General features: G+C 37.5%; 3 protein-coding genes across 3 annotated transcripts; 2 read left to right on the top strand and 1 right to left on the bottom strand.

The window, feature by feature from the left end:
• Positions 1-700: 700 nt before the first annotated feature.
• Positions 701-12,084, top strand: LOC141611519 (aspartic proteinase 36). The gene is made up of 10 exons (XM_074430072.1): positions 701-1,381; positions 2,198-2,327; positions 2,729-2,979; positions 3,550-3,777; positions 9,685-9,847; positions 10,094-10,167; positions 10,260-10,356; positions 10,869-10,935; positions 11,087-11,158; positions 11,590-12,084. Exons 1-10 carry the CDS (start codon positions 1,134-1,136, stop codon positions 11,745-11,747), a joined length of 1,488 nt encoding a protein of 495 aa, XP_074286173.1. The 5' UTR covers positions 701-1,133; the 3' UTR covers positions 11,748-12,084.
• Positions 12,085-12,748: 664 nt separating this feature from the next.
• Positions 12,749-13,920, bottom strand: LOC141611520 (uncharacterized). The gene is made up of 2 exons (XM_074430073.1): positions 13,411-13,920; positions 12,749-13,306 (listed from the first exon to the last, which is right to left on the bottom strand). The coding sequence occupies exons 1-2, from the start codon at positions 13,577-13,579 to the stop codon at positions 12,981-12,983; spliced, it is 495 nt and encodes a 164-aa protein (XP_074286174.1). The 5' UTR covers positions 13,580-13,920; the 3' UTR covers positions 12,749-12,980.
• Positions 13,921-23,215: 9,295 nt separating this feature from the next.
• On the top strand, positions 23,216-27,993 carry LOC141611518 (uncharacterized). The gene is made up of 4 exons (XM_074430071.1): positions 23,216-23,648; positions 24,636-25,556; positions 26,638-26,685; positions 27,192-27,993. Exons 1-4 carry the CDS (start codon positions 23,430-23,432, stop codon positions 27,606-27,608), a joined length of 1,605 nt encoding a protein of 534 aa, XP_074286172.1. The 5' UTR covers positions 23,216-23,429; the 3' UTR covers positions 27,609-27,993.
• The last annotated feature ends 1 nt before the right edge of the window (position 27,994 follows it).

Genomic DNA, 27,994 nt, shown 5'->3' on the forward strand with positions numbered 1-27,994 from the left:
ACAAATGTACCTCTAACGAACCTTTTTTTTGTGCAATAAAGAGATTCAAAATCTAATTACTCATATCAGCCAATGCAATTCCCGCCCCTTATAAACTTGGAAGATTTACACTAATATAATCCACAATTTATTACTCTATAACTCCCTAATCAACATAATATAAAAGAAGAGAAGAAAATTCAAACATGTACGATTTACAAATTTTCATCTTAATCACTATTAGCGATTAAACTAGCCAAAAATCCAAGCCTATTAAGTTATCAACTAGCCAAAATCTTATAAGGCACATGTCACAATAATTGGAATTTAGAAGGTGTAAGGAAGCTACCAAGTCATCCAACAAACATTAAAAACCCTCCAAAATAATTCTTCCAACCAAAAATCCAGGTAGAACCTTCTATACCACACAACTCCATCTGTGTTTAACCTAAGACTTTACTTAACAAAGAACAAGTACAAGTCCTCCTCCCTCTTATCCATAAACAAACACAAATAATCAAAATTGAATTTTCCACAAACCAAACATTAAAACTCGAGTCTTTTTTAAGACGTAATTATCCGCCTCAGATCAGTACATATCGGTTATGTATATAAAGAATACAGGAAAAAAAAAATTAATATATTTCTTTTATATATACAAGCCACTTGATCTTTATTAAACTTAACATGGATAAACCACGTCTCAAACGAGTTTCACCGTGGAAACTTAAAAACAGATACAAATACAGAAAGAAAAAGAAAAATAAAAAGTAAAAACGTGTATGATCAAGTACAGAAAAACATATATAAATGCCAAATGACCAAATAACTTCCATCTTCTTCAATTCTCTAAAGCTTTCTCTCTCTAAATTCTCTCACTAAATCATTCTACTTTAACTTAATTACATACTCTCTAAATTACGCTACGAAATTGAAAGATTTAATCTTTTTGAAAAACCCATTAATTTAATCTAATTTATTCTTAATTACATACTCTAATTCTCTACTCATTTCTTAATTCTTCCAAATATTCTTCTTCTTAATCATTTCGCACATCAATTTCTAGTTGAATTATTCTTGCTTGGTGTGCTGTCAATTTCATCAAAACAACAAATAAAACTAAAAATATTAATTTTAAATATTTAAAATTTTAAATGAAGAAGTTATACATTTTAGGAAGTTTATTGTTCATATGGGTGATCTTATCCGACGTCGTTTTAGCGGTTATTGGTGGTTCATTCCCGACAACGTTGACTCTTCAACGGTCAATTTCATTAAAAGATCGAGTTGGACTGAGTCAACTCAGAACCCATGACCGAGCTCGCCATGGTCGTTTGTTGCAGTCCATCAATGGCGTCGTAGATTTCACTGTTTCTGGCACTTATAATCCTTACCGCGTTGGGTATATTTCTTTTTTCTTTTCTTTCTTTTAATTTCCAAAATTTACCTATTTTTAGAAACCTTGATTTTGGGAATAATTTTGAAGAATTCAACTTTTTTGAGTTCTTGAGGTTTATATATGAACTGAGTTTTTGTTACTTAGATGATATGTGATCTGAGTTGTGTTTAATTTTGGTTTTAATGTTGTGTTTGAGCTTCTTGCATATGTTTTTCTTCTGTTCCATTGCAATTTTTGACTGTGATCATAATCGAGTTATTCTCATATAAGGCCGTCTTACATTATGTAAGACGGATTCATTAATACAAACCTCTTAATGTAAGGCCGTCTTACACAAGTATTTGAATTCATAATTTGAGTTGGGCTAATTAATCAGTTGATGGGTAGTTGGCATAATATGTTTGATTCTTGGTGTATTTGATGGATTATTAATTAATTACTAAATTTTTGTTGTGTTATTGGTCACATTATGTGGCTAATCGTATTGTTTAGTTGATTTATTTAGTTCATTAATTAACATAACTATGTGACAAATATAGAAATTTTGAACTTTGTTTATTAAATTAAGCTTTTTTTAAACAATAAAGTTGTCAATTATTCTGTAGCTTTAATGACCTTACTTGATCCATTGTATTGTTCATAGCTTTTGTTTTGGTGAAGTTTCTTCTGTAATTTCCATTATGGCTTTTATGACTGGATGTCCACCAGTCCACCCTACCAATTTCATCCGACAACTTTGATTAATTTTGCGGGGTAAGGGGGTCGGATGTATGTCGGTTGTGACTAATTTACGAACTTTGATTAATTTTGTGATTATAGGCTGTATTATACAAAGGTGCAACTAGGGACTCCACCACAAGAATTCAATGTGCAGATTGATACAGGAAGTGATGTGTTGTGGGTTGGTTGCAGTGGATGCACTGGTTGTCCATCCACCACTGGTCTTCAAGTATAGTAACTCTTGTCTCATAACTTGTAATATTCTTTCTTTTACGTTCACTTGTTGAACTTCAGTGACACGGAAGAAATTACTTCTAAAATGATTAGGTTTTAGTTACTTCTAAGTTCTAACTGGTTGTCTGGTTGTTAGTTACTTCTTCATGGAAGGATCAATTCAGTAATAAAAGGTCATATAAGCAATATAGCAGTTCTAAAATAACAAGGTTTTAGTTTTCCTTTCTGAAGAAAGATAAGTTAAATAGAAGGTCGAACAATGCCTATATTGAAGGAATACAAATTTATGAACGTCAAACAAAAGCATCAGTCTTGAAACAAAGATCATCAATATTAAGATATGATGAATATGCATGCCCTCTATTATTTCTGATAGAAATCTTACAAATCTTACAGGATGTACAACTCAGTGCTTTCAACCCTTCGGGCTCTTCGTCATCATCTGTTATTTCTTGCTCAGACAAACGCTGTAGTATGGCAGCGCCATTTGCTGATGCTCTCTGTGATAACTCCAACAACTGTGCCTACCAATTCCAATATGGGGATGGTAGTGGAACCGAAGGCTACTATGTGTCTGATATGCTGCGCCTAACAACTGTTGTTGGTGGAGATGCATTAACCAACAGCTCTGCCAAAGTCATCTTTGGGTAAGATTGTAAGAACTTTTTTATTTCCATTGTGAGTTATGATTCTTTAAATTTGAAAATGGATGTTAACTGTCAAGTTTCCACGGGGTTTTGAACCCTTCCAAGGAGATTTAAGGCTTCATACCCTTCCAAGGAGATTTAAGGCTTCATTCCTGGGTTGGAGCAAGGATTATAGGATTTGTTACTGGTGCCTTTTGAACAAGATACTTTAAGGATGAAAACTCCAATTCCCGAGGAGGTGCACCCATATTGTGATGAATGAAGCCAACACTAAATTCTCTGTGCTTCGTAAATTGTGAATAGCAGTCAATGCAATGAAGTTTTCTCTATGGATCATTCATAAACAACCTCTCCTAGGTTTCAAATTTCGATTACAACCGACCCCGTTATCTCGTGGGCACCTGTAAATGTTGTTTATGCTGTCGTAAACTCGTAATTCTTCTTCTCTACTCCGTATAAGTTACTGGAAGAAGAATAAGTCAAAGTTTGACACCTGCATCCACGTTTTTTTTTTTTTTTGGCATGCTCTAAGGTAACTTACTGGATTTTGCTTCCAAAACTGTGGAACAGCTGTAGCGTGACTCAAACTGGGGATTTGACAAAGACGGATAGAGCAGTTGATGGGATATTTGGATTCGGACAGCAGGCAATGTCTGTTGTCACTCAGTTATCATCACAAGGAGTTGCACCTGCAGCATTCTCGCACTGCTTGAGAGGAGATGAAAATGGTGGAGGAATACTGGTTCTGGGGAGCATTGTGGAACCTGGCATGGTCTACACTCCTCTTATGCCATCACAGTATGTTCCCTTCTTTTTTTTTTTTTTTTTTGAGAAAATGTAAGTAGTATCATTAATAGCCCAAGAACCAAAGTACAAATTACATCACCAAGATTGAACTATCCTGCACCATACATCAGTGCACGATATCATCAATCCATTTCTTAACTCGACTACTATTACATTTAAATTCAACATTACGCAACCTACTAATACTCTCCTTCTTCACAAGCTGTCCAAGTCTTTCTGGACGATGTAAGTACCCTTCAATCCTGCAAGTATTACGAGCAGACCAGATGCCATACATACTGCAAGCTAATATAACTCCCACAACTTTCTTCCTGCACATAGATGACTGTCTCCACTCAACCCACCACTTGATGCAGTCAATCTGTGGTAAACCAACCTTACACCAGTCACTTACAGCTTGAATGCATGCCCAGCTATAGCTACACTCAAAAAATAGATGCTGATGACTCTCTTCCTGCACACCACAAAAATAGCACAAGTTCTGGTTGATCACTCCCATAGTATACAACCTATCCTGAGTTAAGAGTCTCCTACGGGCCACTAACCAACACAAAAAACCATGCTTGGGAACAATCCACTTATTGAGTGCCCAAGGATACCAAGAAACCTTTTCCCCATCAGGCTTGAGCCATTTATACCCGTCTTTTATACTATAACAGGAACCAGAAGAAAAAAGCAATTGCTGGAGCCTGTCCTTAACTTGACAGATCTTCCTCCAAGCCCAGCTACTACCCAATCCTGGTTGATAATCCTTCCATTGCTGCTGCTTAATATAAATGGCATGGACCCAACGAACCCACAAGTGATCCTCCTTATTAGCTACCCACCAAACATATTTTCCTATGGCTGCAATGTTCCAACAATGCAAGTCTTTGAATCCTAAACCACCCTGTGTCACAGGTCTGCATATGTGCTCCCATGAAACAAGTGAAGGGCTTTCCTTCATCTCATTACCATGCCATAAGAACTTCCTACAAATACTTTCAATCCTCTTTATGATCGTCTTAGGCGAATAAAAATTCGTGCCCAATAATTATGAAGAGTTGCTAGAATCGCCTTTAATGAGCACAATCCTCGCCCGATAGATGCCTTCCTAGTGCCCAAGCGTCTCACCCTCTCCACAACCTTATCCACCAAGCACTGGCAATCAAGAACAGAAAGTCTCTTTGGTGAAACACACACCCCTAAATACTTAAAAGGTACTTGTGTCCCTTTTCATTCCGCATGGATTCAATCTCAAAGAATCGATGACTATCCATGCCATTGCAATAAAAGCTAGACTTGCTCCTATTCATCTTCAATCCAAAGAGCTTTAGAGAAATAATCAAAAGCTTGAAAGATCACCGGATAGATCGTTTGTCCCCTTTGCGAACAAAATTAGATCATCAAAGAAAACATAAGTGGGATAGTCGTATCCCGTTACACAAAGGGTGGTAGTGAAAATGCTCATGTTGCTGTACCACCATTAAAATCCTACTCAAGTACTCTAGACAAAGAGTAAACAGAAGGGGAGAAAGAGGATCTCCTTGTCTAAGGCCTCTCTTTCCCTTAAAGAAGCCAAAAGTTTCACCATTAAGTGACAGAGAATAAGTTGGGGTAGTCACACACTGCATTAGAAGCTTCAAAATTTAGAAGGGAATCCCAGAGCCTTTGTCATTGCATCCACAAAACTCCACTCCACAGAATCATATGCTTTTTGCAAGTCAAGCTTCAAAAGGATTCTAGGAGAGCAAGCTTTCCTTTTGTACAGTTTAATTATATCTTGGCAAATTAAGATATTGCCAACTATGTCTCTTCCTTTAACAAAAGCACTCTGTGAAGGGCTCACAAGTGTAGGTAATATCCGCTCATTCTATTGCACGAACCTTGGATAAACATTTATAAACAAGTGTTGCAACAGCAATAGGCCTGAATTGATGCACTCGCTTTTCAGCACCGCAACCTTTGGAATCAAAGTTAATATGGTGGCATTACATTGCTTCAAAGAGCTGCCCGTGTGAAAAACATCCTTAATTGCAAGACAAATATCGTGCCCTACAATAGTCCAGTTATCCTTAAAGAATTGACTCGCTATATCCGTCGGGGCACGGGGCTTTGTTCCCAGGGATATCAAACATGGCTGTTCTTATTTCATCATCAGTAATAGGAACAGCTAAACTATTACATTGCTCCTGAGACAAACAACTTCCATACTGAACTATTTTCGTACTGATCTGCTGCACCTTTGTTGAAGTGCCCAGTAGAGAAGTATAATACTCTTGGAAAGCTCTCTGAATTTCATCAGGGGAGGAACATAGAGTATCATTCCCATCCCTTATCTGGTATACTCTATTAGCTGCTCTTCTCCTTCTAATACAAGCATGAAAAAAAACAGTATTATCATCCCCCATCTTTAACCAGTCACATTTAGCTTTTTGCCTCAGATAACTATCTCTAGCCTTAATCAAACCCTCTAATTCTTTGGCACACTCCCTCTCAGAAGTACACAACCCAGAATTCAAAGGGTCATGAATCAACATCTCCTGGAACTCTTTTAAAGCAATCTCTGCAACATTAGTCAAGTTCTCAATGTCTGCAAACTGGCACTTATTCAACTGCTTTAAATCATACTTCAGGTTCTTTAACTTCTTCACTACTTGATACATAGCAGTGCCATGAACCTGCCTTTGCCAACCATTTTGAATGATACTGCCATATTCAGGAGCTAGTGCCCACATGTTGAAATACTTAAAAGGGGCCCTCCTGCCAGATACCTCCTCCTCAAGTTTTACCACAGCAGGACAGTGATCAAACATCCCCTCAGGTAAAAAATGCACATAACTGTGAGGAAACTTGATAATCCAATCATCATTAACAAGCATTCTATCAATTCTGCTATAAATCTTAGTCCCAGACTCATGCTTATTCGTCCAGGTAAAGAAAGCTCCCCTAGCCCCCAGATCAGCCAACTCACAGTCATGGACCACCTGTGACAATGGCCTCATCTCAGCACTAGTTATTGGTGCACCACCAATTCTTTCATTCCCAGCAAGGACAGTGTTAAAGTCTCCCCCAACAATCCAAGGACCATTAACAGTAGAATAATAATGTCTTAAACTACTCCACAAAGGCTCCCTCTCCACTGCTTTATTCAGGCCATAAACAACAGTAAACCAGAACTTCATTTTTCTAACTTTATCAGTTACCAGAGAATGAATACACTGCACAGTTACATCCAGGATATCCATCTCAAACAACTCAGGATCCCAAATAACCCAAATTCTTCCACCTTTGTGAAGACTAGAATTGGTACAAATTGCCCAATCATCACAGAAGTTACATCTCACTTTATTCCAATTTTTATTACTAATTTTTGTTTCTAAGAGGCCAAACAATCCCACTTTATTATAATGAAGGAATTTTTTTATTTCTTTTTGTTTATTAGGATTATTTAGACCTCGAATGTTCCACACTCCATAACTACCCATTATCAGAGGGTATTCTACTTGGCCCCCCTTTTTCCACAGTACAGTGTTCAATCAACCCCAATCTGGATTTCTGCAATGAATTGGAGAGGTTCTCCATGAAAGAGATTCCCCCAGAAGTAAAAGATCTACGTCCACCAGACTCATTTCTCAGCAGTTTTGTTAAAAACCTTCTAGGAATAGAGGGTTCAACCACGGGTGTCTTATCCACCAGTACCGGAGTTAGCACAACTTCAGGAGTGACCTCCTTCTGTTTCCTCTTCTCCTGAACAGGTGCAGGAACACCAGGCTCCACAACAGGCTTTGGATGCCTTACTACAGGACCCTTAGGTCGCCAGACTTTCTTTGGCACTGGTTTTGTCCCCACCTTCCTGCAATTTTCAGTCAAATGCCCCAAACCTTTGCAAGCTGTACATGATAAGGGGAGCCAATCATACACAACCTGCAGAGTTTGAACCGCATCATTTTCATCCTGGAATTTAATAACTTCTGGGAAATCTTGCCCAATATCTACTTCAATCATGATACGGGCAAATCCAAGAAAGTTTTTATGCAAAGTGGCTTCATCACAGCGGATAAATTTCCCTACCACTTCACACAATTTCTTAAGACACCCCATCCCCCAATACTTCACATCCAATCCATGAATTTTCATCCAGATTGGAATACGCTTCACATCATGTTTAATCAACTTTACCTCAGGTGTCCACTCTTTGATAATAACAGGTTTATTATCAAAGAGCAGATGACCATTTCCCAAAACAAATTGCTGCTGTTCCTTCGTTTTAAACCTAACGAGAAAGATACCGTTTGGTAGAAACGAGATTTTGTCCACACCCTGAGCTTGCCATACCCTCCGTACGTAACAAACGACAGCAGTGGACCAAAAGGAGATTTCACCAGCAACATCATCTTTAGTAATTCTTACCATAGGCGTAGCCACCGGAGTAGCTACCGGAGTAACCACATGGTCATCTGCAATTTCCTCCTCAGATCGATGACTCTTCATCCCCTTCGATGATGGAGTGCAAATCAGCTTCCAATTCCTGCGAGGAAAATTGCAACTGTCGTTGTGATTTCCCTTTATTAGAAGAATTCAGACTAAAATCAACTTGTTTTTGTGAATTTTGTGTATTTTTTTGATTAGAATTTGGAGTTTTCGGATGATTTTTGGTTGTTTTCCGTGTTCTAGCCATTGCTTGGAAGAAAAGCAAACAAAAATCTATGTTCCCTTCTTTTACGAGGCATTAACATAGTGTTCTGTTTTTGGTAATCGTTAGGTTGATTCCATTTAGCTTATCATACTGTTGAGCATTTTAAACTCGTGCTTTTTATGTGGTTCATCTTTTTATTACTCAAAACACTCCCTACACAACTGTTGAGTGGGTGACTTACTTGAGCTCGGATGTTAAAGTTTACCTGTAGAATGACACATTAGAATAATTTTTCACTTGATGTCGTCACAAGTCTTGATATTTACAAAATATTATTATTGTATTCTAAGAGTCAACTTAGACTCACGACATTTTTAGCTTATTCCTCGAATTTCTCGAAACTCCTTTAGATAATATGGACTTCATAATACTCCTTCAGATAATTTGTGGGATCCATAGTTTCTCCCAATATTTATCCTCCAAAGTGAAAATGAGTCCTGGTGGAAATCAGACGTCTGATATGGTTGCCTACTTTTGGTATTGACCAAAGTCGAAGCAAAGTCTGAGGCTTGAGACGTGGACTAAAGTCAATCTTAGCTTGAGCATAATGTGTATTTATTTTAAAAGGGTTAGAAAATATATTACTCCATTATTTAGACTCTGGTTCTGAAGTTCAGGGGAGAATATTGATGGGTGAACGGATGGAGTAAAGAGGACCTGATGTTTCCCAATGAAGCAAAAGAGAAACTTAAAGTCTAACTCTTCTACTCAGATTCTTCTTATTAATCACTCTTCTCTTTTTGTCTCCCTTTTCTTGGGTTGAGGAAGTGTTTATATCAGAAAATTAGAGTACATTCACCTCACCCACTCAGATGCAACATTTCTTTAAATGCATAATAAAATTCTAGTACATTCACCCCACCCACTAAGATGCAACGTTTTGGATAGTGTAGCTTTTGTTTCAGGTTATTAGTCATTATTAGTATAGTTTGGGGGGCATTTCAGATAGGGGATCGTTTTCAGGACGGATTGTTTCATAATGGGTCAATGGGGATTTGTGTATTCTAAGCATTGTTCTTCTCTGTTTGTGTCGAGTCAGGGACAATTTTTGTCAGATCTAGCCATCTTGCTAAAAGGCGATTATGTAATATTTTACCTTGTAAAAACAGGACAAGTCCAAATCTTCAGTCATAACGATCCTGTATATTGAGTACCTTTAATTATCAATTCTTCAGTACTTCCAGAGATTCCAATGATTTTAATATATGTATGACTTGCAGGCCACACTACAATTTGAATCTGGAGAGTATCTCTATCAACAGTCAAACACTTCCCATAGATGCTTCGGTATTTAGTACTTCAACAGACACTGGTACCATCATTGATTCTGGGACAACCTTGGCTTATCTTGCTGAAGCAGCTTATGAACCTTTTGTAAATGCGGTAAGTTTCTTTTGTACTGGTTGCATTAAAAGCAAATGTTCTAGCTTAGCTCGTAAAGACATTGAGGGGTGGTACGGTACTCGTGATGTGAGTTGAACCCCCTCCGGGTCTAGTCCCCAGTGATAGAATATCAGTTGTTTGTTTGGTGCTACACATCATATCCAACTAGTTTGCTTTTAGATGCTGAAAAGGCTAGACTTTGCCATCTCCCAGTATCTTAATAAGGAAATACTATGATTTTTGTAGATATCATCGGCTGTTTCTCAGTCAGTACGTCCTTTACTCTCAAGGGGAAACTCATGCTATTTAATAACATCCAGGTTTTCCTTTAGCTCTTCTACACTTACAATATATGTTGAATCAATGGGTACAAATTTCTTATGTTGTTATCTTTGTGTTCTAAAATGTACAGTGTCAATGATGTATTCCCTCAAGTTAGCTTGAATTTCGCTGGTGGTTCATCAATGGTTCTGAGGCCACAAGACTATTTGCTGGAGCAGAACTCTATTGTAAGTTTGTTCCATACATCACTTGGCTGCTGTTTTTGGAATGATACTGAAAAAAAAAATAGAAACACAAGATCCATTACTCCTGCATCACCTAATCTGTCAGCTATGTTACTCAGACACGTTTTGGGTGCGTGTCAAACTGTCATACCCAACTTATTTTGGCTTAAAAATTAAAATAATGTCCAAGTGACTCACCCATGTGGGTTGGTAATATTAAGAGTTGGGAAGTGACATAGACTATCACATAGTCTTAGTTAATAACTAGCTTTTCTATTCAATGACTGCTTTTTACATGTTAACTATTTTACTCCAGAAACTCGGCTGCTAGTAACGACCTCTAACAGTCGACCTCTATGCACTAAAACAATATCATAGACCAAATTCCATGGAAGTAGCCAAATTGGATGTTCAGATAAAATTTTACCAAAGACAGATATAATAAAAATATGTAGCAGAATTTTGTTCATCTTTTCAGTTTCAAATAATCATAAATCAAAAATTGTTGGTAACAGGCTGGAGCTGCAGTTTGGTGTATGGGATTTCAGAAGATCGACGGGCAGAAAATGACTATTTTAGGAGGTAATCCCACTATAATAGCACATAATTTGTTGCTCGAAGGACACAATAAGAAGGATAACATAATTGTTTACCTCGCTTCAGCGTGAGGGCTGATTTCCCCATGTTAACCCCATTTGGATGTCTTATTGACTGTTCACCGTGTTTTATGCAGATCTTGTTTTGAAAGACAAAGCCGTGGTCTATGATTTGGCTAATCAGCGTGTTGGATGGGTCAACTATGATTGTGAGTTTATTCTCATCTATGACTCCCTTCGTGATTGATTTTCAGCCTCTAAAAAACTGGAACTTTATTGTTTGTGAGAATGTTTCCTGTTGAAAACCGGGGTTACTGGATTCAGTTGACCCCAGTGAATCAAGATTCACGAATTGGTTTAAGAGCGTATTCTGTTATGACGCTTGCTTAAAACCTTTACACACCCTATTAAGAGTGTATCACATTCATATTGAATCAGACGACCATGTTCAAAACCATTGAATGAATGTTACGATATAAAAAGATCAAAGTAAGATGACATTGTTACAAGTCCCAAACAGCATTACCAGTTGATAGGCAGAATTATATGTAAAATGACCGATCTAACTTCTAAGTGACATTTCATCTAATGTTGTTCTCCATATAAGCTGACATTAAGATTTGTTAATCCATTTTGCTAGGTTCTCTATCAGTGAATGTTTCCACAAGTACTGGCTCAAATTCAAACACTTACGTCAACACCGGACAACTAAGCAGTGGTGTCTCCTCGAGGAATCCTCCTCTGTCCGCAGTACTAATTGTCATCGTCGTAATGCTGGGGACTCTGTTGTTCATGTGACATACCGCAACATGAATTATTAGTTTTCTTTTTCTTTTCTCTTCCCATACCCGCTACCATTTTTTCTCCATGTAGATAGATTGTCCCGTCATATATATATTTATAGCAAATGACCAGACAAATTAGTTACTTCACTTACACTACCTCAGGCATATCTTTTTTCTTTTTTTTTTTTCCTTTTTTTTTTTTTGCTATTTTGCCTTAGTTTGGGTTCAGCAGTGTAGATTAAGCATGATTTTGGCCTTTCCTCTTGTATATATTGTGTATTTATAGGGTTGTAAATTACATAACATTAATGATTAATGATTGTTACGGAGTATAAAAAGCATTAGTTGTATAAGTTTTCTGATTATTCATTTTTCTATATTTCAGTTCAATTTGTGTTTATATATTCCGCAACACTTAATATTACTCCTATTATATTAGATTCACAATTATATTGGTTGCTACTTGCTACTGGACCACGCAAGCGAGTCATTCTGGAGGGTATGAGTTCGATTAGTATGGATCCTAGTAATTTCAGGTGTGTCTGCATTCAAGGTAGATCGGTCATTACATATTCTAGCAAGTTTTGGTGGCTGTGATCAATCATTTAAGGGTAACGCTGTAAACCTGTAATGGTTACTATTGGACTACAAAATTTTATGTCAGATCAATTTGGGTTCAAGTCATATGTGTGCAGCCTTCACTATCCTGTTTTACGTGTTCAGTTAACGACATTTCTACAATTTATTTGTTTGGTACATGACAGTAATGAAACAGCATAGGCTTGAGATGAGTCCGACATCGACTCATTCTCCGTTCAAGTCTTATGTATGCGGGAGAATATATCTATTTATTCATTCCCTTTACTCAATCCACACGAATCCAAGGATGTCAACAACTTGTCGCTGACATATTCATTCCAGAAGCAATTGTAATGCTTATGTATGTAACACACATAAAAATAAGTCTACTGAATTCCACAATTGACAAATCTAGTTAACTACAATGGCGAAAGACAGTAACAATGTTCTAGATGGTATTGTATATTGATATGGTAGCAATGGGTACAAGAGAATGGTGATCAATGATGGAGATAACAACTGACAAATCTAGATACATTACAGTAGCGAAAGATGGTAGCAATGGTTACAAGGATTTGAAAGCAATGATCTAGATGACAATTGACAAATCTTGTTAATATTAGATAGGAACGGAGAGCAATAATCTACATGCGCTGATATATCATCTTCATTCGGTTGTCCAGCCCAAATTGCGAGCTCTTTGTTCCCACAACAAAGTAAGCTTGGTCTCCTTCCTCAAAAGCGCCTCAGAATGCTCTCTAGCTCCCTCACAGGTCTCAGTCGCGGCAACGCATTTATCAGCCTCTCTCTGATACTGTGAAGCGACTCTTCTAGCATCAGTCAAAGTCACATTCATATGTTGAGCATGTTCAGCACTAACACCCTCTTGCAGCTTCAATTCTTCCGTCAATAAATCCACAAATTCTTTCCCCATTTCCTGCTTTACTTCCGGATCACTTTTTCCACAATCTGTAACAGACAGGTTCAGCAAACCTGAAAGAAAAAAGAAAAGATTATCAGGGGGCAGGTTAATAAGATAATAAAGGGAGAGTGTATTAGTGTAAGACGGTGTTATTCTAAAAAAGAAAAAGACGGACCGGGAGCGAAGCGGAGAAGAGAAGGAGGAGGAGGGCAGTGGCAGGAGCAAGGAGGGCAGGTGAAGTTGGGAATGGTTTTGTGGAATTTCCAGTAAAGGGCCGGACCGGATACGCATAAGGCGGAGATGACAGCGAACATGACTAAACACCATCGACCAGATCCCATCATACTAGTACTTGTGAATTGTGATGATACTTATGATTCTTCACCAGATCTGGGTTCTGTTCTTTGGGTTTTGGTTATTTTGATGAATGTCGGTGTTTAGATCTGGGGTTTTACTTCAGTTTGGTTTTCTTCTGTTGTTTCATTTCATGGGTGGTATTGGGTTGTCGGCACTGGTACTTTTCTTTTACTAGTAGAGTTTATTGTGACTGGAAATGTTGCAGTGTCTATGGCGTATCGAATTCCTAGAGTAAACAATAACTAATCGGATATGGGGATAATCTAACTTTTTACAACCCGAACTTGGAAATTTGATGAATCCAAATTGTGCCGAGGTTAAATCGGTTATCGATTATGATACAATCTTTGCCCACTATAAGATGACCCGTGAGTCCATGACCTAGTACAAACTCAATCTTATCAATACTATATATTAATTCCAGAAATCAAGGGACTTTAATGTAATTAAAGAAAGTTATACAAATTAATTATATTATATAGTTTTAAATCACTAAGACTGTGTGATGGACCCAATTAAGGGATCTCAATGCAAATATTATATAGTTTGGGTTAAAATTAAACTATATAGAAGCTTGGTAATTTTCCTAAACATTTGTAAGAGACTAAAACATGGTCAATTTTCTTAAAATAAAATAATTAATTAAGACAATCAATTTCCTTGAAATAAAATAATTAATTAAGATGGTCAATTTCAAGGAGATTAAAAGAAATAAAATGTTTGGTAATTTTCTTAAATATTTATAGAATACTAGAAAGATGGTCAATTTCCTTAAAATAAAATAATAAATTAGTATAAACATGCACACTTATGGTATTAATTATTATCACCATAAAATTATATATTAAATTTATAATCTATGCATTTTTATTAAATGTTATAGTTTATTAGATGTATAGAGATGTTAATTATTTAACATACAATACAAAAATATAATATAAGTAGGTTATAAATAATTCAACTTAGATTCCATAATATATAATATTGCATAATTTTTTCGATTTGATTTAATGCATATATGTAATATATTTATATAAATATATAATCCTCTTAAAATTGCATGCCTACGTAGTAAAAGTAATTTCGTCAGTAGTACCTGTAAGGCCTATCAAAACAGCACTAAACAAAAGATTAAAACGGCCTCAAGGGAAAAATCCCCTGAGGCTAAAAACAGATAAAATTAAACAAATAAATAAATAGATTGCCTCCCCGGCAACGGCGCCAAAATTTGATACTGTCGTTTCGTACCAAAAATAAAATACCTAAGTACTACTAACAGAAGTCAGCGGTAAGTAGGGTCGATCTCCACAGGGAGGCTAAGTTGCTATCTATCTGTCTAATTCGGTCTGTCAGGGTGTCACAGAAATGGGGTTTTGATTTGATATTCTAAACTAAAGACTAAAGCGGCGAGGGAAATAAATAAGAGAAATTAACAGCAAGAGAGAAGGGAGTATGCTAGGGGTCGGTCTACCGTGGCAGCTATCAGATCTTATACTATCGAGAATATTAAGGCGATTAGACTATTGATAAGAAGAGCTATGGTCGTCACCTTTCGGTCCTTAAACCGCCCTAGAGCGTAAACAGCTTAACTTTCGCCCTCACTGCAATACCCTATTGTAACTAGGCAAGTCTTCCCTTCCAATCTTTCGATCTAGGTCGGGGTTAACTAAATTTATGGTCTCCTGCATGCATTCATTCGACCGGATAACAGTTAAATTGCCTAATACAATTCTTATCGCAGGGCTAATCTATTTAATACAGTTAAAACATCGCTACCACGGCTTCCCTAATCCTAACATACTAGGGGAATTAGCTATGCATAATTAAGGGAGAACAAGAAATAAAGAAAGAACAAATAATAAACATTAAGTAATTAAAGAGAAGAAGGGAGAGAAATTACTGTAAATAAATGATCCGGAAATTAAAAGAAAGTGACCGTAGCAAAGATAGGGAGAAAAGGAACGAAGTAAAGTCTGTGAGAGAGAGTTTATAATAACATACTGACTCCCTATTTATAAGTAAATAGGATTAGCTAAACCTAATGACGGAATTAAACCTAAAAGCCCAGCCCGTCAGCAAAATCCACTCGATCGACTAACTAAAGGCTCTCGATCGAGTGATATTCCTTAGCATTCCTCTCGATCGAGAACAATTCCTCTCGATCGAAGACTTCTTTCCCTTTAATCACTCGATCAAGAATAGGTAGCTCTCGATCGAGCAAATGGGCTCTCGATCGAGCACTTCTCAGCGCGTAATTCCTGCTTCGCGCACTGAACTTCAAACGGCTGCCATTTCTTCGTTACTTGGTCAAACAGGATGATTCCGGTGGCATTGGAAAGCTAAAAGGACAAACGTTCATCTCCAATTGGAATCACCTGAATATCTGTTGTAGAACTCGAGATATGGCTCTTACAAGCAGGAACTAGCAAATTGAAGCACTCTCTTGGCTCGCCTAACTTCCTTACTCCAATGCGCATCTCAAAATAGCTTCATTTCCGCTCTAAATTCACTCTTCCTCCAAATGCATGCTAAAAGGATGGTAAAAGGCTTGATTTCACTACTTTTGGATCCATACCTGCAAATAAGACATAATAACCCAAAGTAGCATATTCGGGGCATTTCGTAGCATAAAACCACGATAAAAGCATAGAAATACGTGCATGAATTAGGCTAAAAAGACTATATAAAATGCACGTATCAAATCTCCCCAAACCAAACCTTTACTCGTCCCCGAGTAAACTAAAATGCAACTAATGGAACGGAAAAGATAACTCAGAGCTAGCTACAAATGCCCACTTAAGCCAATTTAATGCAAGCAAACTAACACTTATAGCTAAGCAGTCAAATGCAAACGAGTTATAGGATGTTTATAAAAGTAGCTGAACCGTCGACCTTGCAAGACCTTTAATAATGGACTCTCACGGGTCACTCTTCTCTCATGAAGCAAAGGGTGAACATATATATGTAAGAGAGAAAGAAAAATAGTCTCACCTAGACTACGACCCACATAAACATGCATGCAACTAATATGATAGACAATTCTAACTACCGTACATACATTCCAACCAAACGAGGTCCTGTCACAGCCGAGGGCTTACAAAATATGGTAAAGTGAGGCAATGGGTAAGAAAAGGCAAAACATTTATGGGAATGTGGAGGTATAGGTGATCAAGCTAGTACCTAAACAGAACCATATATCAACATCCATTTCCAACTCAATTATGAAATAAACACATGCCCTTCATTTGGCATAAAATCTCACCAAACCGAACTAGAAATACTCCTCAAATGATATAAATAAAGCATAGGAGCGAAACCGTCAACAAACGACATCTTTTTTTTTCTTTCTTTTTCTATTTCTATTTTTTTTTCGGTTTCTTCTTTTTTTTTCCTTTTTTTTTTTCGAATCTTTTTTTTTCATCTTTCACGTTTTTTCATCAACCTCCTTTTCAATTCATCCTCTTTTTTCTTTTCTACCAACTCCAAATCAACAGAATATGCGCCAAAATTTGATGCAATGAAATATATACCGCAAAACATACACTAAACTAGCTTGACAAGGCAGGCTAAATTTGGATGTAGCTAAGGGTCAACAGGCAAATTTGGCTAATGTGGAGTTTAATGGGTAAAAATGAAAGAAAGGGAAAATGTAAGCACCTCCCTGCATGTGACACCAACCACTAACCCGAATGTATGACGGCAAAAAGCAATTGAATTTCATATATGTGCAAATTGATGAACATGTTATGCAAGGAGTATACTACTCACAATCCTACATGAACCGGTCGCAAATGACACCAGTTTATACGGCTCTAAATCTTAGAAATTATAAGTAGGTTGCCAAAATTTCAGGTCAAGTCTATTCGTTCAGCTAAATTTTAACATTAACTCGTAGATTATGCAAAAGACAAAGCTAAAAGATAACAGTTCAATGCAAGGCTTAAGCAAAAAGACAGTTGCAGTGCAATTTCATCATTGAAATCTACCGTTCCGACTCAACCTATATGCTAAAATAAACGTGAAATTTTTGAATTTTTGACAATTCAAATCAATTTTTATGGAATTTTTTGAATTTTTATGAAATAAAAAACAATGCAAACAGAAAATTAAACGTGATAACTGAAATGCAGATAAAACAATATGCAGACACAGATATGGATGCATAACCTCCCCAAACCAAACCGTACAATGCCCCCATTGTACCAAAACATGGAAAGGAAATGCAAACTGAAGGAGAAAGAGAGTAAATGCGGAAAACTCACAAGATTGCGCGAATAAGGGGACCTCCCCAAACCGACCATGAACATGGGAGGTTGCTAAAGGCCCGGAAAACCGTCTCAGGAAGCTAATCCAAGTCAATCGAATGAATGGGCATCCAAAAACTGCTCGATCGAGAAAAAAGGCAGTCGATCGAGTAGTTTCTCTTTTCGCAGGAGGTCGATCGAGTAAATGTTTCACTCGATCGAGTGAATATAGCAGAAAAAGCTCTCGATCGAGTACAAAAAAGTACTCGATCGAGTAATCCCCAGTGCATACCTGCAAAACGCAATAAAAACAGCCCGCAAACTAACAAGACAAGCATACTGAGAAAGTTTTATGGTATAAGAACCATTTATTACAACTGAAATTGAAATAAAAACAAAATAAAATCGCCGGGTTGCCTCCCGGGTAGCGCTAGCTTCAGTCAGGTCCCAGCTCGACCTTCTTTTTCTTCGAGCCTCTCTAATTAAATACAATCAAAACAGCTCAAAGCGCGCAAAGAACTTTGTCAAATAGTCTGCGCATGTGCTACACAACAGCATAAGTAGCACCAAAGTGGAATACAGAAATAGGAAAAGAAACTAAACAACTGTTTGAGTCTAACAAATTTCCTATGTGAGCTCCTAAATTTATCCACATAAATAAGGAGCGCGGGAGCAACTGTCAAAATATAGGGGTCCTGATTCAGATTAGCAATTTTGAGATAACATGTACGGTGGGAATTTGCCAATTTAATCGTCCACTTGAGAGGGGGTATAACTTTAAAAGAAATTGCGCAAGTCAAACGAGGCAGAATACTATTAGAACAAACAATAATAAAATTATCGTTTACTACCTCAGATCGGTCGCTCTCAATGACGGAATCATAGGTAAAAGAGTTTATTACCTCTTCCGTGCTAGGAGCAATTACCGTCTCAACTGCTTCTTCATCAACCTCCTCAGTGGAATCCATCCCGTAGATCGCAGCTTCAAGTGTATCCGACTTTTGTGAATAGGGGAGGTTCACCGTAACCTTCATCATCGTCAGACTCGTCATCCAAATCAAACCAAAATGACGAACCAAAGCTCCCAATGGCCAATTCAGTCGATCGAGCAGAATAATCACTCGATCGACCACTTTCCTCCCGAATGTCACTCGATCGAGTAACAAAACCATTCGATCGAGAATCATCCTCCTGCATTCCACTCGATCGAGTAAGAATGCTACTCGATCGAGGGCTTCCTTCTGAAATTTCACTCGATCGACTACCTTTAGTCACTCGATCGAGTGATTCTTCCTGCATAGGGCTGAAATCTTCGTGTGGGGCAGTGAAGTATGATAGGAACTCGTCGTCTGAGTCATAGAAGTCATCCTCATCATTGGGCAACACGGTTTCCTCAGGAGAAAAACCGCTCTCAGCGAGATAAACCTTCTCTTCTTGCATCTCAGCTGCTAACTGAGCTATTTGTGACTTCAGCGCATGGATTCGAGCGTCCATATATCTATCACTCTCTTGCATTTGTGATACAAGCATTCTCATTAAATATGTCAGCTCCGCGATCTCTTCTCTCTCCATCTCAGCTGCTAATTGAGCAACTGCAGACTCGAGCTCATCAAATCGCGAGACATATTCTTGCACTTGGAATGCAAGTGCCTCCATCAAAGATTTCAACTCCGCAATGTCTTCTTCTTGTATATCAGGGGAATCTTGTTGCGGTGGCCATTGATAGGGCGGATGTGGCGGCACAACTACAGCTGCATTGTGCTCAGCAGAACCACATCTCCCGTAGCGGATCACCTACTGCTCCATATAATGGGACATCGGTGATGGGTCAAAGGTACTCAAGCCTTCCCTTTGATCGTCTTTCACCTAGAACTGTCTAGGTAGTACCGTAAGGCCTATCAAAACAAAGACTAAACAAAAGATTAAAACGGCCTCAAGGGAAAAATCCCCGAGGCTAAAAAAAAAGATAAAATTAAACAAATAAATAAATAGATTGCCTCCCCGGCAACGGCGCCAAAATTTGATACTGTCGTTTCGTACCAAAAATAAAATACATAAGTACTACTAACAGAAGTCAGCGGTAAGTAGGGTCGATCTCCACATGGAGGCTAAGTTGCTATCTATCTGTCTAATTCGGTCTGTCAGGGTGTCACAGAAATGGGGTTTTGATTTGATATTCTAAACTAAAGACTAAAGCGGCGAGGGAAATAAATAAGAGAAATTAACAGCAAGAGAGAAGGGAGTATGCTAGGGGTCGGTCTACCGTGGCAGCTATCAGATCTTATACTATCGAGAATATTAAGGCGATTAGACTATTGATAAGAAGAGCTATGGTCGTCACCTTTCGGTCCTTAAACCGCCCTAGAGCGTAAACAGCTTAACTTTCGCCCTCACTGCAATACCCTATTGTAACTAGGCAAGCCTTCCCTTCCAATCTTTCGATCTAGGTCGGGGTTAACTAAATTTATGGTCTCCTGCATGCATTCATTCGACCGGATAACAGTTAAATTGCCTAATACAATTCTTATCGCAGGGCTAATCTATTTAATACAGTTAAAACATCGCTACCACGGCTTCCCTAATCCTAACATACTAGGGGAATTAGCTATGCATAATTAAGGGAGAACAAGAAATAAAGAAAGAACAAATAATAAACATTAAGTAATTAAAGAGAAGAAGGGAGAGAAATTACTGTAAATAAATGATCCGGAAATTAAGAGCAAAGTGACCGTAGCAAAGATAGGGAGAAAAGGAACGAAGTAAAGTCTGTGAGAGAGAGTTTATAATAACATACTGACTCCCTATTTATAAGAAAATAGGATTAGCTAAACCTAATGACAGAATTAAACCTAAAAGCCCACCACAAAAAAATCCACTCGATCGACTAACTAAAGGCTCTCGATCGAGTGATATTTCTTAGCATTCCTCTCGATCGAGAACAATTCCTCTCGATCGAAGACTTCTTTCCCTTTAATCACTCGATCAAGAATAGGTAGCTCTCGATCGAGCAAATGGGCTCTCGATCGAGCACTTCTCAGCGCGTAATTCCTGCTTCGCGCACTGAACTTCAAACGGCTGCCATTTCTTCGTTACTTGGTCAAACAGGATGATTCCGGTGGCATTGGAAAGCTAAAAGGACAAACGTTCATCTCCAATTGGAATCACCTGAATATCTGTTGTAGAACTCGAGATATGGCTCTTACAAGCAGGAACTAGCAAATTGAAGCACTCTCTTGGCTCGCCTAACTTCCTTACTCCAATGCGCATCTCAAAATAGCTTCATTTCCGCTCTAAATTCACTCTTCCTCCAAATGCATGCTAAAAGGATGGTAAAAGGCTTGATTTCACTACTTTTGGATCCATACCTGCAAATAAGACATAATAACCCAAAGTAGCATATTCGGGGCATTTCGTAGCATAAAACCACGATAAAAGCATAGAAATACGTGCATGAATTAGGCTAAAAAGACTATATAAAATGCACGTATCAAAACCCATAAGGCAATAATAAGCATAATTGTCCCCCTCCCCAAATCCCAACCACCCCTTCCCCCTCCCTCGCCCCTACCAGCGCCGACGATGAAGAACAAATTAAACGAAGCAAAATAGGGTTTCGAAATGAAGAAACGAAGCAACGCCATTCTAATTCTATGTTCCGACGACGATGAAGACGAAGAAACGAATAACAATTTTAAGAACACTCACTCGCTCGCTCAAATTCAAAGTCTAATCGTTGCAATTCAATTCCTAATTCATCGAAACCGAAACCGAAACCGAAAACTTCAAACGTAAAGTCCATGATTAAGAAGCAACTAATTTATCAACCTCTCATTTTCTGTCAAATTATTTCACATTTGATGATTAATTTTAAAATTATGCTTTATTATTGAATTAGTTATGTTGCTGTTAATGGTTGAATGTTTGAATAGGATTGAATTTGTGAACTTTTAGTTGGTGAATGATGGAGAGGTCAGTAGAGGTAAAATGTGTAGGATATAGTAAAACTGAGTGAGGGATTTAGCAATTGCGTTTTTTTTTAAAGCTTAACTTCAGTTTTCATTCAGCTTAGTTTAGTCAAACTTACCTCATTCCAACTCTATTTATCTCATCAAACTTCAATTCAGTTTACTTTAGTTCCATTCAGCCAAAAAAACACGACCATAGTACCCCGTAACTAAATAAATACACTAGTCTAAACTCAGGCGAGTTATTTCTCATCGACATCTGAAGTATGTTCAGACTTCAGTTCAATACTAAAATAGATAAATTACATTTAAACTATATCCACAAGTTCCCACATTGTTTTGTTGAAAACATTTGCAAACAGATCAATTAATCGCAAACATACGTCGAAAAATTCTAAAGTAACATAGATAAAAAATTTACACATCATTTTAAAAATGAGTTTTACTATCATGTGCCCAATGGGCACGTGATAAAGAGCTACTTAAGGAAATAATTAAACATTAATTCTCTAAATATGATTTTTTTTTTTGGTTACAATTTCTCTAAGTATGATAAAATTCTTTAAGTATGATAATTATGAGTTTATAATTCAAAATCTTATGATATATTGTTTTAATTCTTTCTTTAAATGGCTCCTTATCATGTGTTAATTGGGTATATATAGAAACTAGCTAGTCTTGCTTGTGAGTTGTTTGTTAGCTAATCCCGTCACAAGCTTGTAACCTCTCACAAAAAGGGAGAGGGGACAAGGTGGGGCACCCTCCATGTGCTTCCCACTCACCGCTCAATGGACATTTTGTGAGAGGAAACGGTACCCGTCACTCGCTTATGACGGATAGTGTCCGTCACAAGTGAGAATTTATGTATAGAAAAACCCTTTAAAAATCCACTTCTTTATTATCAAAGAGATAACTTTTCATGTCATTTTTTGAACCCTTCTTTACTCTGTCGTTCAATAATTTTATAATGATTATTTTTGTGGAAACATTGCGTTATAAATATTTATTACGAAAAGCTACATTAAATTATTTTTTATTTATTTATTGTGATATTATATAATAAAACTTTCTTTTTTTTAAGAAAATTTTCCTTCATAAGAAAAAAAAATAAAAAAATTCAACTTATATCACAATTTTTTTTTTTTTTTTTTGTACATATAACTTATACTCCCTCATATTCACTATATATTCCCCTTTACTTTTTACCCAAGAAATAAGGAAGTGGATTTGGACTACACAAAATACAATATCTCACCTGCCATTGAATTTGAACCATACAAATCAACCAAAAAAAGGAAATAAGGAAGAAAACTCGAATAACCGAATAAGGAAATAAGGAAGAAAATCCTAAATAGGAGGGATTATAACAGTAAAATTCCTTTAAAAAAAAAAAACATTAAAATTCCTAAAAATTAATTTCCCGGCAAAGTGGAAGATGCAGAAGGCGGCGATTTGACACAAAACATCACCTAATTAATTTTTAATCTCCTCTCTCTATCCTCTTCCTTTCTCTCTCCTCCCAAACCCTAATTTCTTCCCCCAAAACCTTCAATCACTCCACTTAAACCCTAAATCAAAAACACTTACCTGCTAATCTCAATCTCAATCATAAATTTAATTAAAGCAATATGGTAGGCGATAGAGATAAAGAGAGAATAGTTAGTGAAGAAGAAGAAGAAGAGAGTGATTACACATCTGAAGATGAAGGTAGTGAAGATTATAGAAGAGGTGGATATCATCAAGTTAAAGTTGGTGATTCTTTTAAGAATGGTAGATATGTTGTTCAATCTAAACTTGGTTGGGGTCATTTCTCTACTGTTTGGCTTGCTTGGGACACTCAAAATCCTGTAATTTCTCCTTTCTTCTTTTCTATTTCGTAATTTCTGATTGTTTAAATTACTTGTAGCCGAATACTCCCTCCGTCCCAATCATTTATTTATCTTCGATTGAAATACCCCTTGCAAAGAATATAAAAGGTAAATAACCGACTGGGATGGGATGGTTAATTGTTTTGATGGGTATTGAAGTGTAGTTGTAAATATATGTCGAAAATCCATAACCGAAGAATAAGTAGTCTTTGATTCTATTGAAATTTGGAAATACTAATGCAATAGTATTGTACTGTGCAACTTCCAAAAATGTCGATAATTTTAATTGAAAGCTTCGCATTTGTCGTTGATTAAGGAGGGGTGGTCCGGGTGGCAGCCCTTGTTAACCCCTGTGTGTTCTGTGAAAGACCTTGTAAAGTGAATAGAATTAGTAGAAGAAAGTTCTGAAATAGGATTAGAGCGTTAATGGTGATGGGTGATCCTGGAACCTGGAAGTGGAGCCTTGGCGCACCGGTTAAGGTGTTGCTTTGTGACCGTGAGGTCACGGGTTCAAGTCCTTGGAGCGGCCTCTAGCCAAAATGGCAAGGGAAGGCTTGCCCCTATTACACCCTTGTGGTGGGACTCTTCCCCGGACCCTCGCCTAGCGGGGACGCCATTGTGCACCGGGCTGCCCTTTTATACAATATTTACAACTTTGTAACCATGATTTTAGATTGTATATATGTACAATAAAATCAATCGTTAAAGTTGAATCGACTGAGTATCAAAGCCAATTGAAGACCTAACATTGAGACAGAGGAAGTAGGATTGAAGTCCTAAATAAGAACTCTTATGTTGCATGTAGGTTGACTCTGCATGTTCATAGGGATCTATGATATTATTGTTTGGTTGTGCCAGTTGACTTTTGATAATGATTCTCGATCTATTTTGTTGCATTTATTAGGAATAGATGTGTTTTCATCTCTACCAAAAGCAAGGTTTTAATTATGTTATTGCTTCTTGTAGAAATATGTAGCTCTAAAAGTTCAAAAGAGTGCGAAACATTACACAGAGGCTGCAATGGATGAGATATCTATCCTCAAACAGATTGCAGATGGAGACCCAGATGACAAAAAGTGTGTTGTGAAGCTGTTAGATCATTTTAAGCATTCAGGGCCACATGGGCAGCACGTGTGTATGGTTTTTGAGTACTTGGGAGACAATCTGCTTACTCTTATAAAGTATTCTGATTACAGAGGAATTCCGCTTCATTTGGTGAAAGAAATCTGTTTCCGTGTTTTAGTGGCTTTAGATTTTTTGCATCGTGAACTTTCAATGATACACACTGATCTCAAACCAGAGAATGTCTTGCTTTTGTCCACGATTGATCCCTCCAAGGATCCAAGGAAGTCAAATGTTCCTTTGGTTCTTCCATTAAATAAACCTAAATCCGTCTCTGATGTTCAACCCTCGAAAATTACACCCCCCATCAATAGTGATTTGACCAAGAACCAGAAAAAGAAAATGAAGAAAAAGGCCAAGAAGGCTGCACAGAAATGTACTGGAGATGAAGGTTCCGAAGAGCCTGAGTCCAGCGAGAAAATGGCAGGCGAAAAACTCAGTGATGATGTGGTATCGAATGGAACCCCTAGTGAAACCTCCCAACAAAAGAAGAGAAGTAGAAGAGGTAGTCGATCAACAAGACAAAAACTGTTAAAGTCTGTGGATGGCAATTGCAAATTGGTTGACCTTGGAAATGCGTGCTGGACGTATAAACAATTTACATCTGATATCCAGACTAGGCAATACAGATCTCCAGAGGTTATTCTTGGATGTAAATACTCTACTCCAGCCGATTTGTGGTCCTTTGCTTGCATATGTTTCGAGCTGGCCACTGGTGATGTTCTTTTCGATCCTCATTCTGGTGACAACTACAGTCGGGATGAGGTATGGCTGCAAATCTGTTCTTTTTACTTTCGCTTAAGATAAACCTTCTTCCTCGGAAGTATACTGGGATTATTCGAAACACCTTTATTTGTGTTTTTAACACATTGGCAAGGCTGCAGGTTCAACTCCTCCGCACCCCTCTATTTGCAGGAGCCCTTGAGGCACTCGGATAAAGTTTTATTTGTCTGTTAATATGGCAAGTGCTGAACCTATTATTTTTTCATGGATGTCGGACTTTATCAGATCGTTCTTCAATATTGTTATTTGTTGCACATTTGGATGATGTTAAATCTATACATAACTGCATCATTGAATGGAAATTGTTCTTGTGACTTGTGTTCATTTTGTCATGGAATTTGGCTACATAGTTAATAGAAAATAGTTTATTTTTTTAGAAAAACAATAACTTCAACCTTTTTTTGTATCACTTTTTCAAACTTCAATCTTTCTAGTGTTTTTTTAAAATTCCCACCTTTTTTAAAAACTCTCTCAAACTCCTACCAAAAGCCCATTTTTTTGCCAAAATTTATGTCACGTTCTAGGGAATATTATTCATGATACATCTTCATTTTTGTCCAAAAGTAATAACTTTTAATAAAAGGGAAAAAGCATTTGTGATTAATATGAACGAAAAATGTCTTCTATTTTGGCAAAAATGGCGAGGAGAGTTTTGGAGGAAATCTTTAGAAAAGAAGGGAGTTTTGAAAAAATATATATAGAAAAGGTGGGAGTTCTTGTTGTAGAATAGGTGGGAATTATGATTCTCTTTATGTTATTTGCATTGCAGTCACATGTCAGCACTCAGCACACAAGTATCTTAGGTGCCTGACGGTCTCTATAGGACTTGTAGGCTTTCCTGCCAAGGAAAATGTAGAATCCTTGAGATATCTGTTTTTAGCTGAACCTTGAGATATCTGTTTTTTGAACAATGTCTTTTTAGGGAGTTAGTGATTTTGAATGTAGTATGTTGTTGAGGTTTATGATGTTTGCTGATACTAAAGTGTCTACAAATATCTATTAGAAAGAGACGTCTTACACTCTTACAGTTACCTATAACTTCTCACCTGCCCATATGTTTCAGGACCACCTTGCACTGATGATGGAGCTGTTAGGCGTGATACCACGAAAGGTAATTCAATATCTTCATGCAAACTCTTTTGTTGCCACCGCGTTATTCTTGTACTGCTCAATAACAACACCAACAACCATGGGGATTAAACATTAGCTGCTATCCTAAATCTCAATTATCAAGGTCTCATTTATGGCGCAGTTACCTAGATGAGTCCGCGGCGACTGATTTGGGAAATCATGTCTCGCACTGAGATTTACTACTAAATTGATTTGGATTGAGGGTTCCCACAAACGATGGGGTAAGGCGGGTTGGAGTTGGATATACGCAATCTTACCCTTGTGTGTTTGACACACAAATGATGTTTCTGGATGACCATTAATGACAATTGTGCCAAGAATAGCTTCAATTGACTGATACTTCACATTTAAGAAAAAATGTTGCCATTTAAGAGCGCCATCTTGTAATATTGTATAACTATAAAATGGAGGATATGAAATATGAATGGTGAAGGAATATTTGGATGACCTTATTCTTGTATTGAACCTTGTTATTGGTCACTGCAGATAGCTCTAGCAGGACGCCATGCAAAGGAGTATTTCAACCGACAAGGGGATCTAAGGCACATACGGCGATTACGTTTCTGGCCACTTGACAAGGTACTTGTTGAAAAGTATCAATTTTCTGAGCAAGATGCAAAGGGCATATCAGAATTCCTTCTCACAATTCTCGAATATTCCCCTGATAAGAGACCAAAAGCCGCTGAGTGCCTTACCCACCCATGGATGGATCCAGGTCCTAGGATTATGGAACCTTCTGTGACAGTCGAAGCAGGTGGTGAGCAATGCGATAATGAAAAAGAGAGGGAAGACAGAGAGGAAATGGAAGCTGGATTAGGTAATATTGCACTTGATGGGCCTTTCAAGTCCATGAAAGATGAGCCGGAATCTGCTCCTGTTCCTTTAAAGGTTCGCGCTTGCTAATTTACTTCCGGAGGTGGGCCCATTGCTTTGACTTCAGTGCCCTGGGAATATCTCCCGGGGATGCGGGTAGATGGTCTGGTGAGAATGTCAGATATACGGATACCCCTTCAAGGTAGCTGCTTGGTTGATGATGCAGTCTTGGAGTGAGCTTGCTGGGTTAGCTAGATAAAGCTCTCATTTTTGGGTCGAATTCGATATTTAATGTAAATTTGAGTGGGACAGTTTATGAAGTCTTGTTTCCAAGTGCATTTGTTTCACATTACGTGTATGCTATTTTGACTTTTGAGTAGTGCAAAGTCTGTACGTTTGTTTTAATTAGGGATGGTGAAAATTGAGACCAAACAAAGTTCATTTACAGATTGCAGTTAAGATTTTATTCTTTGAAC

This window comes from Silene latifolia, chromosome 11 (assembly GCF_048544455.1).
Source record: "Silene latifolia isolate original U9 population chromosome 11, ASM4854445v1, whole genome shotgun sequence".
NCBI classification, from domain to species: Eukaryota; Viridiplantae; Streptophyta; class Magnoliopsida; order Caryophyllales; family Caryophyllaceae; genus Silene; species Silene latifolia.